Genomic DNA, 19,316 nt, shown 5'->3' on the forward strand with positions numbered 1-19,316 from the left:
TTATTTTTTAATGTTATCCCTGCTTATTCCAATCATTTTTAGAATATTTAAACTTATATTTACCCACATTCGACTTAAGATAACAAATATATTTCTAAGCTCTAACCGTTCAACCCTGTCTTTGATGTCTTGCATCAAAATTCGTCTTATTGTTATATAATGTCATATAATATCATCATAAGCGAACATTTTTTTCTGTTAAGATTCGTGCAGTTATTATGACGAAGAATTTTAAGAAGCAGCAAATATGAACACAAAAATCAAAGGTGTGTATTACCTAGGCATGTGCGACAAGTGCGAATAAGCAAGGCATGTACGCCCTAAACATATACGATAGATGTGTTTGACCTAGGCATGTACGACCGATGCAAATAAGCAAGGCATGTACGCCCTAGACATATACGATAGGTGTGTATGACCTAGGCATGTACGACAGGTGTGTACGACCTAGGCATGTACGACAGGTGTGTATGACCCATGCATATACGACAGGTGTGTATGACCCTTGCATGTTTGACAAGTGTGTTTGACCCTGGCATGTATGACAAGTGTGTATGACCCTGGCATGTACGACAGGTGCAAATTAACAAGGCATGTATACGATAGGTGTGTATGACCTAGGCATGTATGACAGGTGCGAATAAGTAAGGCATGTCCGCCCTTGACATATCCGATAGGAGTGCATGACCTAGGCATGTAGGACAGGTGCGAATAAGCAAGGCATGTACGACAGGTGTGTATGGCTCAGGCATTTACGACAGGTGCGAATAAGCACGGCATGTCCGCCCTTGACATATACGATAGGTGTGTATAACCTAGGCATGTACGACAGATGTGTACGACCCAGGCATGGACGACATGTGTGTATGATCCAGGCATGTATGACAGGTGTGTATGACCCATGCATATCCGACAGGTGTGTATGACCCAGGCATATACGAAAGGTGTGTATACCCCAGGCATGTATGACAGGTGTGTATGACCCAGGCATATCCGACAGGTGTGTATGACCCATGCATATACGACAGGTGTGAATGACCCAGGCATGTACGACAAGTGTGTATGACTCTGGTATATACGACAGGTGTGTATGGCCCAGGCATGAACGACAGGTGTGAATGACCCAGGCATGTACGACAAGTGTGTATGACTCTGGTATATACGACAGGTGTGTATGGCCCAGGCATGAACGACAGGTGTGAATGACCCAGGCATGTACGACAAGTGTGTATGACCCAGGCATGTACAACAGGTGTGTATGACCCATGCATGTACGACAGAAGTGTACTACACAGGCATGTACGACATGTGTGTATGACCCAGGCTTGTACGACAAGTGTGTATGACCCAGGCTTGAACGACAGGTGTGTATGACCCAGGCTTGTACGACAGGTGTGTATGACCCAGGCTTGTACGACAAGTGTGTATGACCCAGGCTTGTACGACAGGTGTGTATGACCCGGGTTTGTATGACCCAGGCTTGTACGACAAGTGTGTATGACCCAGGCTTGAACGACAGGTGTGTATGACCCAGGCTTGTACGACAAGTGTGTATGACCCAGGCTTGAACGACAGGTGTGTATGACCCAGGCTTGTACGACAGGTGTGTATGACCCAGGCTTGTACGACAGGGGTGTATGACCAAGGCTTGTACGACAGGGTGTGTCTGACCCAGGCTTGTACGACCCAGGCTTGTACGACAGGTGTGTATGACCCAGGCTTGTACGACAGGTGTGTATGACCCAGGCATATACGACAGGGGTGTATGACCCAGGCTTGTACGACAGGGGTGTATGACCCAGGCTTGTACGACAGGTGTGTATGACCCAGGCATATACGACAGGTGTGTATGACCCAGGCATATACGACAGGTGTGTATGACCCAGGCATATACGACAGGGGTGTATGACCCTGGCATATACGACAGGTGTATATGACCCAGGCTTGTACGACAGGTGTGTATGCCCCAGGCTTATACGACAGGGGTGTGTCTGACCCAGGCTTGTAATTTGAAAGATGGTATGGATGGCGATGAACGAATTTCTTCCGGGAGTGCGTTCCATGCGGATATAGTTGATGGCAGAAATGAACTTGTCAACAACTGTGATTTGCATGAAATGTTCCGAAGGTTATCTGTATTTCGAAGGTTATACCATTATTGAATCACTTACGTCTTGAAGTGAAATAAAGTCTCGCAGTTTTGGATTATCAGTATCAATGGATCAAGGAAGTGGCCTGTTTGTCCTATTTAATTGAGTCTGAGATTGAAAGAAAGTGTTAAGTAGGTTCGCTTTGTCTGTATCTGTTTCGTAGATGATGCCGTTATTGCTAAGTGGTGGGATTTTTTAGATGAAATTGTTGGTATAGCGATGGTTTTCCAAAAGTCGGAGGTGGGAATGTTTTTTTTCCTTGAGTCGTGTAGCTAGTTTTTCATAAGGTTGGTAACACGATTTCGTTTTTGATTGTATATACACTATTGGAATTTACAGGTTTTGCCTTTCTATAAGCGCGCCGTCTTTGTCGAAGAGATTTTCGGATTTCATTATGAAACCAAGGGGGGTCTTTATTGCGAATTACAACAGTCTTTGTAGGTATGCAGGTCTCGCACATTATTATCGGTATATATGTTGATATATGTGTGCACACAAGACATCCAGTCAAAGTTAGAGATAAGGTTCCTTAGTTTTACATAATCACCTTGATCGAATTTCCAAACCTTACGTTTGAATGATGAACCGACAGTTTTATCGAATCGAAGAACGCAATAAACTGGACAATGATAGGGTACTAACTGTTTTTTCTCAATAGTTACTCCGCACCGATGAAACTGAATCGTCCGTGTCAACTGATATCTACCTTCAAGTAAACAAAATTACACCGCACTACGCCATTTCATATTGCGCTATAAATTCCATTTATGCACGATTATTATTTGAAGCGAAATTTATATATTATGTTTTGATTAAGAGGCGAGATGTTAGATAAAAGCACAGAAAGAAAAGAGTTTGCATAGGCTTTTAAATTGAACAAAAGAACGAAACGGGATAGTTATGCCATTCTAAAAATTAGGGATGGAAACCGGATACCGAATCCGGATATTCGTATCAAGTATTCGAATACTATCCGGATACTCGTATCAAATTGTTTTCATAATAAGTAAATTTCCTATTATATGTCACCCACCTTCTGTTATTTGACATAATTGTCCACTTAATTTATAATTCGTCATATGGCAATTTCACTTTTTCATTTATTCTTTCTCAGTCTTAATAATTTATAATGTTATAATCAAAGCTAAACAACTCATTTTACATCATAAAACTCATGATGAATACCATATAAACACCTCGCGAATATGATAGTCACTTCGGCCGAGGTGGTTGCTTGGTTACTGCCATGTGCTTTCAAGTTTGTTATTTATCAGCAGGTTTCATGTTAAAACACGCTTTGATTATTTGATAGTCGATTGTAATTTTATTTCATTACATTATTTTGATCCTGACGGCAATTGCAATGTATCTTCAATTTTTAGTAAAAAATGAAGATACATTGCAATTGCCGTCAGGATCAAAATACTTAAGTAAACTTTATTTAAAATCTGGATATTGGATATCAAGTTGAATTTGCTGAAGTATACAAAGAAAAGATCGCATTTTAAGTTGCACGATCGATCACTTCAATGAGAGAAATCGCATGCCATTTGGTTTGTGCATAGCGCCATCAACTTTTCAGCGTCTGATCGAGAGATGCATGGTTGATTTGAATATAACTGCTTCAAATATCTGGATGACATAGCATTCTACTCGCATGACTTTGATTCAATACTACAACTTTCAAAACTTGCATTATTGCATGCGTGAGTTCGTGTGTGCGTGTGTATGTGTGTTTGTATATGTTTATGCTGTCTTTATTTTCACTTGATACTTTATCCTACCTTGATAATTATTATGTATGTATGTCTAGTCTTTGCCATATAGTCGTTATATTTTGTAAAAAGCCAAAGGCAAATCACGTGACTTGCCAACAAACTTTGAAACTTTGAGTCTATCCGTAACTAATACACATGTTCTCAGTTATTATATAATTATATTAGATTTCGGGCTCATGCATCTGCCAATGCCATATTAACATTTAAAATCACTTAAACGATCTCTAAAAATCAGAAATCAATTAAGCAGATCTCAACTGCCAACTTTCCATTTAGAAATAGGTTTCATCTAATCGGTTATTTAGAAGTTCGCGCACGCGCACTGGCTAGTATAGGGGCAAATCACCCTCAACACCTAAAGGGTTAGGAATTTCGATATGCCTTTTAGATGACCACACTAAATATTACTTGCTACTTAATGTGTTCAAACTAAACCAAAATATGTTTATGAATGTCTCTTTATTAACTCTACTAATAGGTTAACCTGCATTACAAAGAGGATCAATGCCAATCATAAATTACTGACCTTTGCAAAGCGTGTTGGCTAAAGTAAAACACTTGTGCTGCACTCTTCTGCCTTTCCATGTGTTTAATCCAGCTTAACGTGTAATTCACTTCCCCTTATCTAACTTTCACACAGCATGTTTTTCCTATAGTGTCGATTTGTGTCTTTTAATTATTTCTAAGCACTGAAATTTCTCATCACTTGCATAAGTCATGCCCTCGACACATCGATACATGCAATCTTACATATTATTTACGAGTGTGTGCACGCGCTCGAGTGTGTGTGTGTGTGTGTGTGTGTGTGTGCGTGCGTGCGTGTGTGCGTGCGTGCGTGCGTGCGTGCGTGCGTGTGTGTGTGTTTAATAATCAATCACCATTTCGTTACTTGTCAGTATCTTGAATAACCTAAACATAACTAGCATTGGTGTTTCAATATCTTTATTTGAAACTGTGTTGAATCTGTACGACCCACAACTAGCCTAGCGCTTCTGCCGTAACAGTAATATAGAAGTTAATGTTGGTTTCTTTGTGTGAAAAACAGGACCAAAAGTTCGGTATATAAAATATTAATGACGGTTTTTTTATATCCTATGATACTGGGCATTAAAATTCACATATTTATTGGTCGGATACCTTAAGGGCCATCCTTAGTGCAAAAGTCGGTGGGGAAAGTCAAAAATTAAAACGTTTCGAAAGTTCATGTTTATTTTGTTTTTAGGAACGATCTTTTATGGGAGTAAAACATTCATTCATTGTGACATGAGTTGAACAAATCATTGCAAAAGAACATTTTATCAGATTTTGTATCAAAAAGCATTCACATTCTTTCGAAAGAGTATGTCGACATTATAACTTTGTTTTGTATCAAAATGCCCCAAACTACGGAACAAACAATGTCGTGGGGTTTCTTGATGGTATCTTTTCAAATAAGGAAGTTATAAAAAAATAATGGAAATTAGTGGATGAAATTCACTTCCTCGTTACAAAAATGCAAATATATTTTTAAGACAGCTACAATCACCGCAAAGCCTCAAGACATTGTTGATGGGGTAGTTCCGATAATTTTGGCTCATAAACATACTCATTTTGTATTAAGACATTTCCGGGTAAACTGATTAAATCTTCTTTCGTAAAAACTCCCCAACTCCTAATTACCGGTTCACATGTTGCAACGGATATATGAATTTTGCTTGCTAAATATTGAACCTCAAAAACTAAATAAAATTGGCATTTAACATTTTAACTTTGTAAAATTTGGTTCTTCAAACGGCGTTTGCATTGTGACAGGTTTTTAAATGGATGCTTTGCTAGAATAGTGTTCAATCTACAAAACCTATCTGCTTATAATCTATAGAAACAAAGTTTATTATTTTCTTCTGTTAAGTGTTATTTATTGATGATGGTGTTCTGATGTTTGCGATCCATTTGATGTGGTCTGTGTTCTTTTGTACATTGTATGTCTCTCGTTGAGTGTCTGGTAGGCCTAAGCATTGTGACTCTAAAAATGGTATTCACCAATTGCTACTGAGATTGCCCTTGTATTTTCCATAGAACACGTACAATAAACGATGGAAAATATCCCTCTCAGTGTCATTTTTATCACACATTATTTTATATAAGCTTTAGTACGTTTGGCGCGTTGAAACAAATTCAACTGATGTGGGCAAAATTCACAGAAACAAAACTTGTTTTGACTGAATAGTCTAAATATGTGTATCAGTCAATTTTCTTTTCATTTCCACAGCCGGTATCAAACGAAGTTTGACTACGTTTCGTATCACCAGAAACTCTTTGAAAAAGCAGAAATTGAAGAGCAAATGATTTGGTAAATGATATGAATATGGTATTGTAAGTATAAAAAATCGCGATTACCGGAAAGGTTGTGAGGCCGGATGAAGTGAAATGCATCAGACACTTTGATCTAAATTTGAATATGAAAGAAAAGCTAGTTATGAAGCTGTAGAATTGGCAATCGCAGTGTGATTTGAACGAGTATATCTGAGAAGAAAATTGAAAAAAATAGCATACGTTTGTTACCTAAACATGAGGTAATATGAGTAAATGTTCTTCTTGCATGGCTGTATTTGGGTCGGAGCTGAACATCATGCCCTGTTTGTATACAATGCGTGTTTATTCAGTTTAAATATGTAGCGATGATTTTTTGCCGTTGGTTTTGCAGCACAGAAAAGTCATGTCACTGCTTTGTGCTTAGATGCACAATAATCAAATATCAATAAAATATTGTGAAAATATCGACTGTTGGCCAAATCTGAATTAAGAATTTGCAAATTTGGACAAAGTGATATAAAGCTTATGTTGGCTGTAAATGTTGTAAACGTTTTATGTAGAATAAATGTTATGATATGATTCAAAGGATATTTTGAAGTGTCAGTTGCAGACATTAACTAATTTCTACAAAATATAACAGCACATATATATAACCCCCCCCCCCCGGGATATTTTGAAAACAATGGTACTATTTGGTGACGCTTGGCATTCTGTGGCGCTTTATTTAGTACTAGAAAATTGACAGTTTTAGGATCATATATCAACAACAATAAACTTATCTCGGCAGATGGTTGTTTTTTATATTTTGTGTCAGAATCATGTGGATTCAGCCGCGTACTCGCGTATAGGCAGCTACGAGCCTGGGTGCAGTACTGATTTTATCTTCAGCAAAATGAGTGCGTAAATTCGGATGGTCCACCAACTTCATTCAAGATTTAAACTTCCTGATATTCGAGTAAGTTTTATATGTCTGGAGTTAATAGCAACCAAACCCGAAGGTCGAACTTAAACTATATTATTTGCGTGCCCTGCATCTAACTTAAGTAGTGTAGTCGTTCTCTTTGCCCGCGAGGAACACATTTGCCATCTAAAGACATTTTCGGAAAAGTTATTGTTGGCTATTTCTCTTACAAGGTACATTTATTACAGATTTTTTTTTATATATATGCATATAATTTGTATTTAGTATATGATACGGAATACAATAATTGTGCATGAACAGACTGTGGCTAAAAAGCAGTCAATTTTAGGTTTATTGAAATAAACAGTTTATTATATTTAACTATACATTAAATATAACTAATAACATTGGGATTATAAACTGCATTGTCTAAAAATTTAAATGGTATTATAAACCTTTAAACTGTTTTTTTGATTCTTGGGCGGTATTTATAAAACTTGTTAAGTCATCTCTGAACTTATGATAATTTACTAAATTTTACATAGTCAAATTACAAGATAAGTATTAGTGTTTTCAACGTAAAAGTATGTTTTGTGTTGTTTTGTAATTATTGAAAATGAAGTGTTTCGGATATAGTTGAGATATTATATGATAGGTGCGATTCCTACGTTAAGTTATTAAATGACTAAATGTTTTATGAATACTGGCCCTGATTCATAGCTACATTAAACGTAGAATACACTCATGTTTATCTGTTAAACATTTTAGCAACAATAACAGTAATTATACAATTCTTAACTTATTCTTATTAACTGTAACGTTTTGTTGTTATTCTGCAGATTTAATTTCACCTCATTACACTGATTGCACACTGATTGCATTTCTATAGTACAAATTAGTGACATCATCAAAATACTTAAGTATCATTATTATTTCTCAGGTATTAAGTATAAACCCTCATTTTCTCCCGTATTAAGCGTAATGGTACGTCAAATCTCATCACTGAATACTTCAACATTTTCTGTACTCGATTGTTATTGCCTGTGAACAAAATTGTAAAACTGCAAAATCACGCATCTCGCGCAATAGCATTCCAACCTTTTAAACGCTTTCATCTTTATGCTTTTCACAATCCCGCATTCGTTGCATTTTTAACAGAGGGTTGGATATTAATTTCATTTAATAGCTACCTTTTATGAATACATTTAAATTCAAGGGGCTGTAGGTTAGATATATTTTATTACAGTGCTTCTAATTATCCGTTTCATGGTTTCATCGAAATCTAAAAAATACAATTTATATTTTTTAAAGCTGCACTCTGACAGATCGAAGACTTTCATATTTACGTTCGATAATTGAGGTTTTATGGCTAAAAGAGTTACAAACGCTTTGAGAAAAACGAAATTGAGATCTGTTCTATTGTGAGTAATTTTATGTGACTGAATAATAGGCGTCGATGCGAAAATAAGCTTATTTTTGGTAAAAAAAATCAAAATCACGTGAAATCTGCTGCCAGTCTGTAAGAGTGCATCTTTAATACCAAACACCGCTTTAGTCTTAGGTTAATGTGTTGAAATGACCGATATTGTGTTTTCATCGTTTTTTTTCCTGGACGTTTAGTAATACATTTAAAGGATTTGCATTCCTTTCATGATACCAAGTTTTTTATGACTGTTATTTTGTACTTTTTTATTATTTACATTGGTGTCAAGTTTACTTAATCTTCCATTTAGAACTGTTTCATCGGAAATGTTTACTTCACAAAAGTTTTGAAATGCTTCGAAATAGATACTGCACACTTTTCTACAATAAAAGGTATTATGTTGGATTACTTGAGTATTTAAGAAATTATATTGTTATTTAAGTGTACTATTATAAAAGCGGATATTAAAATTGTATAACCTTGCAAGATGACTAAATAGATTTTAAATTTATATACAACACTATAGATCATCGTACCATTCAATATACTCATACTACATTTATATGATATGTTTAGGAAATACAGATGCAATAATGATTTACACTCAAACTAACTGATTGAACTTGTGTAGGCATAATAACCATTTAGAAAAGATTTTTTGCCAGAAATGTTTATAAAACTGTACGTGATATTGGGGCTAATTTCCATCCATGTAATCTTACACTTGTTCTAGCATATTTCAATAGTTCAAGGTCACAGGTAAATTATAGGTAAAGGTTGTTCATGGCAAATCGTAATATAAATTATGTATGAGTAACGCAAGATCGTTGCAGAAATTCCGTCGATGGTGATACATTCGTGGTGCATTTCGTCTTGTTTTGTATGTGCCATTACTTTGTGCCTCTAAGCAGGGTTTTTATTACTTGGCTTGTACCTGTATTTTTCATTGTATTATTTACATGTTTTCCTTCAACAGTCGTGCACGACATATTTATTTACTAAACACTACTTTCAAATCCACATATATCCAAGGTACGTCAGTCCACTCTGCCGTTGCCCGGCTAAAAGCATGACACAAAAATGCTTTTTGTGTATGTGAAAGGGGCTTTACCAAGGCAACCGTCTTTAATACTGCATTATAAAGGAATAAATACACACACAAAAAGCGTATAAGTTTACAATAATATCAAAATATGCTTGGGTTAGCGCAAACAATAATCAATTAACAAAGACATGTCTTTGGCCATATTTCACGATAAGGCATGCTTCATTTGCAAGCCATTGAACAACACAGATGGCTACATTTGGCCTCGGCAATGACTTGTTTCATAACTTATATATAACGCACACGCTTGCAGCTATTCCGGTGAACAACAAAGATGACTACCGTAGTGGTTACACAGCAGCCAGGGGCCAGACAGATGTTGATCGGGTCCGTCCAAGGCCACAGGGACTGGGATAGCGGGCTTTTTGCCTGCTGCTCCGACTGCAAATCATGTGGGTAACAGTACAAAACTCTCATGTAACAACGGCTCATGCTGTACTCAGCTGTAACAGTTCAATAAATCTAGTAACCTATACAGTACGACGTTAATCATTTCAATTATTGTTCTCAATGGTACCACTTTAAACCTGAGGTGTGGCTAACCAAATGGATTTGATCTATATCACACTCGAGTTTTACTTTTATTACAGTACATGTAACATGACTGTGCAGATGCCATACGGTACCCATGGTAAAGTGCATGTTACCTAACTGTGCATATGTCTTATGGTACCCATGGTATAGTGCATGTTACATAACTGTACAGATATCATGTGGTACCCATGGTATAGTGCATGTTACATAACTGTGCATATGTCGTATGGTACCCCTGGTATAGTGCATGTTACATAACTGTGCATATGTCATATGGTACTCCATGGTATAGTGCATGTTACATAAATGTGCAGATGTCATATGGTGCCCATGGTATAGTGCATGTTACCTAACTGTTCATATGTCGTATGGTAACCTTGGTATAGTGCATGTTACCTAACTGTGCATATGTCGTATGGTACCCATGGTATAGTGCATGTTATATAAATGTGCAGATGCCATATGGTACCCATGGTATAGTGCATGTTACCTAACTGTGCATATTTCGTATGGTACCCTTGGTATAGTGCATGTTACATAAATGTGCAGATGTCATATGGTACCCATGGTATAGTGCAAGTTACATGACTGTGCAGATGTCATATGGGACCCATGGTATAGTGCATGTTACCTAACTGTGCATATTTCGTATGGTATCCTTGGTATAGTGCATGTTACATAAATGTGCAGATGTCATATGGTACCCATGGTATAGTGCATGTTACATAACTGTGCAAATGCTATATGGTACCCTTGGTATAGTGCATGTTACATAACTGTGCAGATGCCATATGGTACCCATGGTATAGTGCATGTTACATAACTGTGCATATGCCATATGGTACCCATGGTATAGTGCATGTTACATGACTGTGCAGATGCGATATGGTACCCATGGTATAGTGCATGTTACATGACTGTGCAGATACCATATGGTACCCAAAGTATAGTGCATGTTACATAACTGTGCATATGCCATATGGTACCCCTGGTATAGTGCATGTTACATAACTGTGCTGATATCATATGTTACCCATGGTATAGTGCATGTTACATGACTGTGCAGATACCATATGGTACCCATGGTATAGTGCATGTTACATAACTGTGCATATGCCATATGGTACCCCTGGTATAGTGCATGTTACATAACTGTGCTGATATCATATGTTACCCATGGTATAGTGCATGTTACATAACTGTGCTGATATCATATGTTATCCATGGTATAGTGCATGTTACATGACTGTGCATATGTCATATGGTACCCATGGTATAGTGCATGTTACATAACTGTGCATATGCCATATGGTACCCCTGGTATAGTGCATGTTACATAACTGTGCTGATAGCATATGTTACCCATGGTATAGTGCATGTTACATGACTGTGCTGATATCATATGGTACCCATGATATAGTGCATGTTACATGACTGTGCAGATATCATATGGTACCCATGGTATAGTGCATGTTACATGACTGTGCAGATGTCATATGGTACCCATGATATAGTGCATGTTACATGACTGTGCATATGTCATATGGTACCCATGGTATAGTGCATGTTACATGACTGTGCAGATATCATATGGTACCCATGGTATAGTGCATGTTACATGACTGTGCAGATGTCATATGGTACCCATGATATAGTGCATGTTACATGACTGTGCAGATGTCATATGGTACCCATGGTATAGTGCATGTTACATGACAGTGCAGATGTCATATGGTACCCATGGTATAGTGCATGTTACATGACAGTGCAGATGCCCATATGGTACCCATGGTATAGTGCATGTTACATGACAGTGCAGATGTCATATGGTACCCATGATATAGTGCATGTTACATGACAGTGCAGATGTCGTATGGTACCCATGGTATAGTGCATGTTACATAAATGTGCAGATGCCATATGGTACCTCTGGTATAGTACATGTTACATAACTGTGCAAATGTCATATGGTACCCATGGTATAGTGCATGTTACATGACTGTGCAGATGCCATATGGTACCCATGGTATAGTGCATGTTACATGACTGTGCAGATGTCATATGGTACCCATGGTATAGTGCATGTTACATGACTGTGCAGATGTCATATGGTACCCATGGTATAGTGCATGTTACATGACTGTGCAGATGTCATATGGTACCCATGATATAGTGCATGTTACATGACTGTGCATATGTCATATGGTACCCATGGTATAGTGCATGTTACATGACTGTGCAGATGCCATATGGTACCCTTGGTATAGTGCATGTTACATGACTGTGCAGATGTCATATGGTACCCTTGGTATAGTGCATGTTGCATAACTGTGCAGATGTCATATGTTACCCAAGTTATAGTGCATGTTACATGACTGTGCAGATGCCATATTGTACTCAAGTTATAGTGCATGTTACATAACTGTGCAGATGTCATATTGTACTCAAGTTATAGTGCATGTTACATGACTGTGCAGATGTCATATGTTACCCAAGTTATAGTGCATGTTACATGACTGTGCAGATGTCATATGTTACCCAAGTTATAGTGCATGTTACATGACTGTGCAGATGTCATATGTTACCCAAGTTATAGTGCATGTTACATAACTGTGCAGATACCATATTGTACTCAAGTTATAGTGCATGTTACATGACTGTGCAGATGTCATATGGTACCCCTGGTATAGTGCATGTTAGATGACTGTGCATATGTCATATGGTACCCATGGTATAGTGCATGTTACATGACTGTGCAGATGCCATACGGTACCCATGGTATAGTGCATGTTGCATAACTGTGCAGATGTCATATGGTACCCTAGTTATAGTGCATGTTACATGACTATGCAGATGCCATATGGTACCCAAGTTATAGTGCATGTTACATGACTGTGCCATATGGAACCCTTGCCCTGAGAAATTAATATTTAACGTATCATGCAGTATGAAAAAAAGAAACATTAATCGAACACTATGAATGTGAATGTTCTAGTTGGGATTTCGTTTTTTTTTTGTTATTCGTGCTTTAGTCCTTTTTTCGAAATGTAAACATTAACGCAGCCCTTTTTTATTTCAGTATTGATTACGTATTTCTGCCTGCCGTGCGCAATCTGTAACATCTCGACACGGGCGGGAGAATGTATGTGCATGGCCTGGTGTGTCACCGGGGGTTTAATAGCTCTCAGGGCCCGAATCAGGACGCTTGGAGGAATCCAGGTACGTTGAATGTGACAAGAAAGTCTGATAACTTCATACGGACGGATGAGTGTATGCGCATGTCCTTGTTTGAACCCGATGTTCTCATGGCCTCTATAACCGTCATAAGGACGCTTGAAGGTGCTCAGGTATGCTAAATTTGATAATAAGCTGTTATATATCCGTACAGATGGGAGCGTATATGCGCATGCCCTGGTTTGTCACCAATGGTCTCATGGCCCCTTTACCCAAGGAAGGACAATCTGATCCCTACAGGTAAATACTTGTTTAGGACGAAGTGTGTTCTTAAATCCTAATATGTGTGTACACATAAATCATTAAAATGCAAATAAATGTCAGAAGAATAAAGCGAATCATACCAAAACTCCAACACCCTTGTTCTCCTGCTAAGATTTAGGTGTGTGATTTTATCAAACAAAAGTCATGCGTATCGGAACGTAGTAGCAACTCATATCGATATTTTCTTTTGCTATATTTCATTTGGTGAGCATGTTTTGAATGAAATTTAACAGTTCCTTTCATGTTTTAAGTATTTATTATAATGAACGAAATTATCTTCCGTCACTGATGACAGGGAAACCTTTCATTAGGCCAACAAGGACGAAAACGTAAAACGAAAAGCAAAATGTCATATCTTAACACAAAGTGAAATATGTATGGTATAAACGCAATGACTACATCAATTGTCAGACATTGTTTTACAAATGATACATACGCTGATACGCTGATCAAATAAGGTAAGGTTTCGCATTGCGCTTAATACCATCCCTAGCACAAAGACGAAGAATAATGACGAGAGTCGGGTTAAATTTATCACAAGTTGTTCCTTGTAAATATTAAGTAATATGAACCTTACCAACAATAAACAATTGCAAAAATGATGGCAAATATCCAGGAAGAAACAATATGCTTTTTTATAAGTTTGTTTAAAAGCTCTCTCACAGATTGGACGTTTTGATCACTTTTTATATTTTTTGTCTTGGAATGAGCAAATTTTTGCGAAAAAAACACGGAAACTAATTATATAAGAATACTGGCAAAATAGATCGCAGATTTTTATATTTAAGTTTAAAAAATTATAATTTATGCATTTTTCTTAAACCGTTAGTAAATCATAAAGCATTAATTTTCGAACGCAAATATGAAAAACTACGATCTGATTTTAGTCAGCAATCCTATATCATTGGTTTGCAGATATTAAAGCAAAAATTTGCTCTTCCACGACAAAAAAGTTGTGAGATTGCAGCTTTAAAATTTATTAAGAAATACGAAATAACCTTCTATACACAAAAATCTTATATTTTACACTGTAAAATGTTAAATGATATCTGAATTACATTCAATGGTTATAAAATGCCTAAACAAAATTGAGCAGACGTCATAAAAGCTAGTCGGTGCACACATAAACAAATACTACACTCCAGTGTTTAAAACTTCACCGATAAATACTCCTTTTTAAATTCAGGTCTTATCTTGCAAAACTTTATTCCACTCAAATATTGCATGCCACTATTAAAACGGTTCTAATTTTGAATTTGTCATCCAAAGGTAGTTTTCAAATACATTGAGTAGTTTTTGACATTTAGAAAACTATTCACAAAGCAAATGATGACCTTTGAATTAGCATACATTTTACCTAAAAACTATGTATGACCGTCTGTTTGGGGTTTTTATCTGCTTTGACTGCATGGCAATACATGTTTTGACCGTCTGTTTCAGGGTTCCATCTGTGGCGACTGCATGGCAATACATGTTTTGACCGTCTGTTTCAGGGTTCCATCTGCGGCGACTGCATGGCAATAAGTGTTATGCCCGTCTGTTTCAGGGTTCGATCTGTGGTGACTGCATGGCAATAAACGTCTGTTACAGGTTTATATCACCTTTGACGTGCATGGCATAAAATGTTATGCCCGTCTGTTTCGGGGTTCCATCTGTGGTGACTGCATCGCAATGCATGTCATGACCGTCTGTTTCAAGGTTCCTACTGTGGTGACTGTATTGCAATACATGTTATGCCCGTCTGTTTCGGGGTTTCATATGCGGTGACTGCATAGCAATAAATGGTATGCCCGTCTGTTTGAGGGTTCAATCTGCGGCGACTGCATGGAAATTAATGTAATGCACTTCTGTTTCAGGGTTCCATCTGCGGTGACTGCATGGTGATGTCGTGTTGCGGCATGTGTGCCATTTGCCAAATGCAAAGAGAACTGGAAGCTATGGGCCTCTAAATTGACCAGCAGCCCGGGCCATTTATGATAGTGAGATGATTTCGAAGAGATATCGTGCACCTTTATTTACCTTGCATTTAAATGAAGATAATACATGTTGTTTTGTCAACAGAGTAACTTTACGACTGTTTATTCTGTATATGTAAGAACAAATTGTTTATTAATTCGTGCGATATTAAAGCATGAGAAATAGGTTTTTTTTGTATTATTTTGGTGGCAATAAATTATCAATGTTTACTAATCGATACCAATCTGTGGATTCTCATATGGGCTTAATTCTACTTCAACATTGACCTGTTTGTGTGTATACTACATTAAAAGTAAAGGTAGAAGAATTAACACAGATGAGTTTAAAATACGTTTGCAAACCATATTTTAAAAGGTAGTTATCCAAAACGTCAAGTGATCGTATAACTTGGTTGTATTTGAGTTGTGAAAACTATGCACAGATTATAAGTATCTCCCATGACCGAGAGTGATCATTCCGACCCGAGCGTAGGGTGTTTTGCGGAAACGAGGTTTACCGAGTTTCCGCAAAACACCCTGCGCGAGGGTCGGGATGAACATATCTTATACGAGCGGCTATGGTAGATGCTTTTTCTCCCATCTCAGTTAAACAAAATTAAGTAAAAATGTATTTTTTAATGGAACTCTTTTTTGCTTAGTGAAAATAATTGCGTATAGATATGCGATAGCACGTGGTTGTCATGGATATACGCGCAGTGATCCAGTTAATGTTAATAGTCAAATCGGTTTTTTTTAAATAGTTCTAAGGAGAATGAAGCATTATTTCTTGAATGGTGCATGAAAACAGTTTTATGATGTCAATTGAAGCGAGAAATAATTAATTAGCGTTCTAAATATTACAATAAGACAAGATTTCTTTGATGCTACTGACAACAGTCGTCAACAAGGGAGGTAATTACAATGTGGTAAAGGAGTTCCATACGGGCATTTTATCTTCGCCCGTGGGCAAGATAAGAATATCTAGCATGGTTAAATTATTGGATCTACTTATCTTAGGTGGGAGAATATAAGTATCTTCCATGGCCGAGAGTGTAAGATAGGTTCATTCCGACCCGAGCGTAGGGTGTTTTGCGGAAACGAGGTCTACCAAGTTTCCGCAAAACACCCTGCGCGAGGGTCGGGATAAACCTATCTTACACGAGCGGCTATGGTAGATGCGTTTTCTCCCACCTCAGTTAAACAAAATTTAGTTAAAATGTATTGCGTACGGATATGCGATAATTCGTGGTTGTCATGGATATTCGCGCAGTGATTCAGAGTGTGTTAATGGCCTGATCGGTCTTTAAATAGTTCTAAGAAGAGTGAAGCATTATTTCTTGAAATATGCGTGAAAACTATTTTCTGGTGACATTTGAAGCGAGAAATAATAAACTAGCGTTCTAAATATTGCCACAAGGCAAGGTTTCCATGATGCGCTACAGACGACAGTCTTAAACAAGGGAGGTAATTACAATGTGGTGACCACTAAAAGAAGTTCCATACGGGCATTTTATATTCGCCCGTGGGCAAGATAAGAATTTCTAGCATGGTTAAATTAATGGATCTACTTATCTGAGGTGGGAGAAAGTGTTATCTTAATTTGGCTATCAATGTAAGCTTAGATATAGGAGGATAGGTACATATAAGTGTAATATTATTTATTTCCTTCTTGCAACTCTTATCCTTCCCAGGCATTATTCAAGATGTATGCATGTTCTTAGCAATCAAAGGTACACAAGAGACCCAAACTATTATTGAAAAGACCCCAACTTTTTGTCAATTAGAACCAGAAACAATAAAGAGATCACAACCTTTTTCATCAGCTGACTTAAGATCTGTCATGCAACTGGAAAAATATAAAGGAGCCAGAAAAATAGCTGAGAATCTAAAGGTCGTTTTCTCTTGCATTTTTCTTCCGTTTAATAACTGTAAGATTTCAAATTCTACGATGTTTTAAAAATGTAAATTTATTATTATTTGTGTCCGGGTGTATGTTCAATAAAATAAACAGTATAAACACATTTAATGTGTTATCATTTATTGTTTAAAGTATGGTGGCAGCGATTGTCAGAATTTACAGCGATTGTCAGAATTTACAGTCTTGTTGCGGGGGTACGGTCTAGCACTTCAGGTATAGTCTTGTACCGGGGTTATGGTCAGGTACAGTGTAGTACCCGGGGTAAAGTCTAGTACCGGGGGTATGGTCCAGTACCGAAGATATGGTCTAGTACCGGGGGTATGGTCTAGTACCGAGGCTGCGGTCTAATACTGGGAGTACAGTCTAGTACCGAGAGTATAGTCTTGCACAGGAGGTATCACAAAGTACCGGGGCTATACTTTTGTACCGGGGGTATGGTCTAGTATCGGGGATATGGTGTAGTACCGGGAGTATGGTCTAGTACCGGGAATATGGTCTAGTACCGGGAGTATGGTCTAGTACCGGGAATATGGTCTAGTACCGGGAGTATGGTCTAGTACCGGAGATACGGTCTAGTACCGGGGGTATGGCTAAGTACCGGGGCTGTTGTCTAATACTGGGAGTATTGTCTAGTACCGAGAGTATAGTCTTATACTGGGAGTATCACAAAGTACCGGGGGTATAGTTTTGTACGGGGCGTATTGTCTAGAACCGGGGTATGATCTAGTACCGGGAATATGGTCTAGTACCAGGTTAAAGTCTAGTACCGGGATTATGGTCTAGTACCGGGGGAATGGTCTAGTACCGGGAGTATGGTCTAGTACCGGGGGAATGGTCTAGTACCGGGAGTATGGTCTAGTACCGGGGGAATGGTCTACTACCGGGAGTATGGTCAAGTACCGGGAGTATGGTCTTGTACCGGGGGTATGGTCTAGTACCGGAGATATGGTCTAGTACCGGGGCTATGGCTTAGTACCGGGGCTGTTGTCTAATACTGGGAGTATTGTCTAGTACCGAAAGTACAGTCTTCTACTGGGAGTATCACAAAGTATCGGGGGTATAGTTTTGTACGGGGGTATTGTCTAGTACCGGGGTATGGTCTAGTACCGGGAGTATGGTTTAGTACCATATTATAATCTAGTACCGGGATTATGGTTTAGTACCGGGGGAATGGTTAAGTACCGGGAGTATGGTCAAGTACCGGTGGAATGGTCTAGTACCGGAAGTATGGTCTAGAACCGGGGTATGGTCTACAACAGGGCATGGTCTTTTACCGGGGGTAAGGTCTAGTACCGGGGGTAAGGTCTAGTACCGTGGGTAAGGTCTAGTACCGTGGGTAAGGTCTAGTACCGTGGGTATGGTCTTGTACTGGGGGTATGGTGTTGTCACGGGGTTATGGTCTAGTACCGGGAGTATTGTCTAGTACCGTGAGTATGGTCTAGTTCCGGGGTTATGATCTTGTACCGGGACTATGGTCTAGCACCGGGGGTATGGTCTACTACCGGGGTATGGTCTACTACTTGGAGTATTGTCTAGTACCAGGAGTATAGTCAAGTACCGGGAGTATAGTCTAGTACCGGGAGTATGGTCTAGTACCGGGAGTATGATTTAGTACCAGGTATGGTCTAGTACCGGGGGTATGGTCTAGTACCGAGAGTATTGTCTAGTACCAGGAGTATGGGCTTGTACCGGGAGTATGGTCTTGTACCGGGATTATGGTCTAGTACCGGGAGTATGGTCTAGTACAAGGATTATAGTCTAG

The 19,316-nt window shown here is 38.2% G+C and overlaps 1 protein-coding gene across 1 annotated transcript; it reads left to right on the forward strand.

The window, feature by feature from the left end:
• Positions 1–7,194: 7,194 nt before the first annotated feature.
• Positions 7,195–17,657, forward strand: LOC128238483 (placenta-specific gene 8 protein-like). The gene is made up of 4 exons (XM_052954446.1): positions 7,195–7,354; positions 9,903–10,041; positions 13,263–13,402; positions 15,538–17,657. The coding sequence occupies exons 2-4, from the start codon at positions 9,924–9,926 to the stop codon at positions 15,628–15,630; spliced, it is 351 nt and encodes a 116-aa protein (XP_052810406.1). The 5' UTR covers positions 7,195–7,354; positions 9,903–9,923; the 3' UTR covers positions 15,631–17,657.
• Positions 17,658–19,316: the final 1,659 nt, after the last annotated feature.

Source organism: Mya arenaria, chromosome 6 (genome assembly GCF_026914265.1).
Source record: "Mya arenaria isolate MELC-2E11 chromosome 6, ASM2691426v1".
NCBI lineage: Eukaryota > Metazoa > Mollusca > Bivalvia > Myida > Myidae > Mya > Mya arenaria.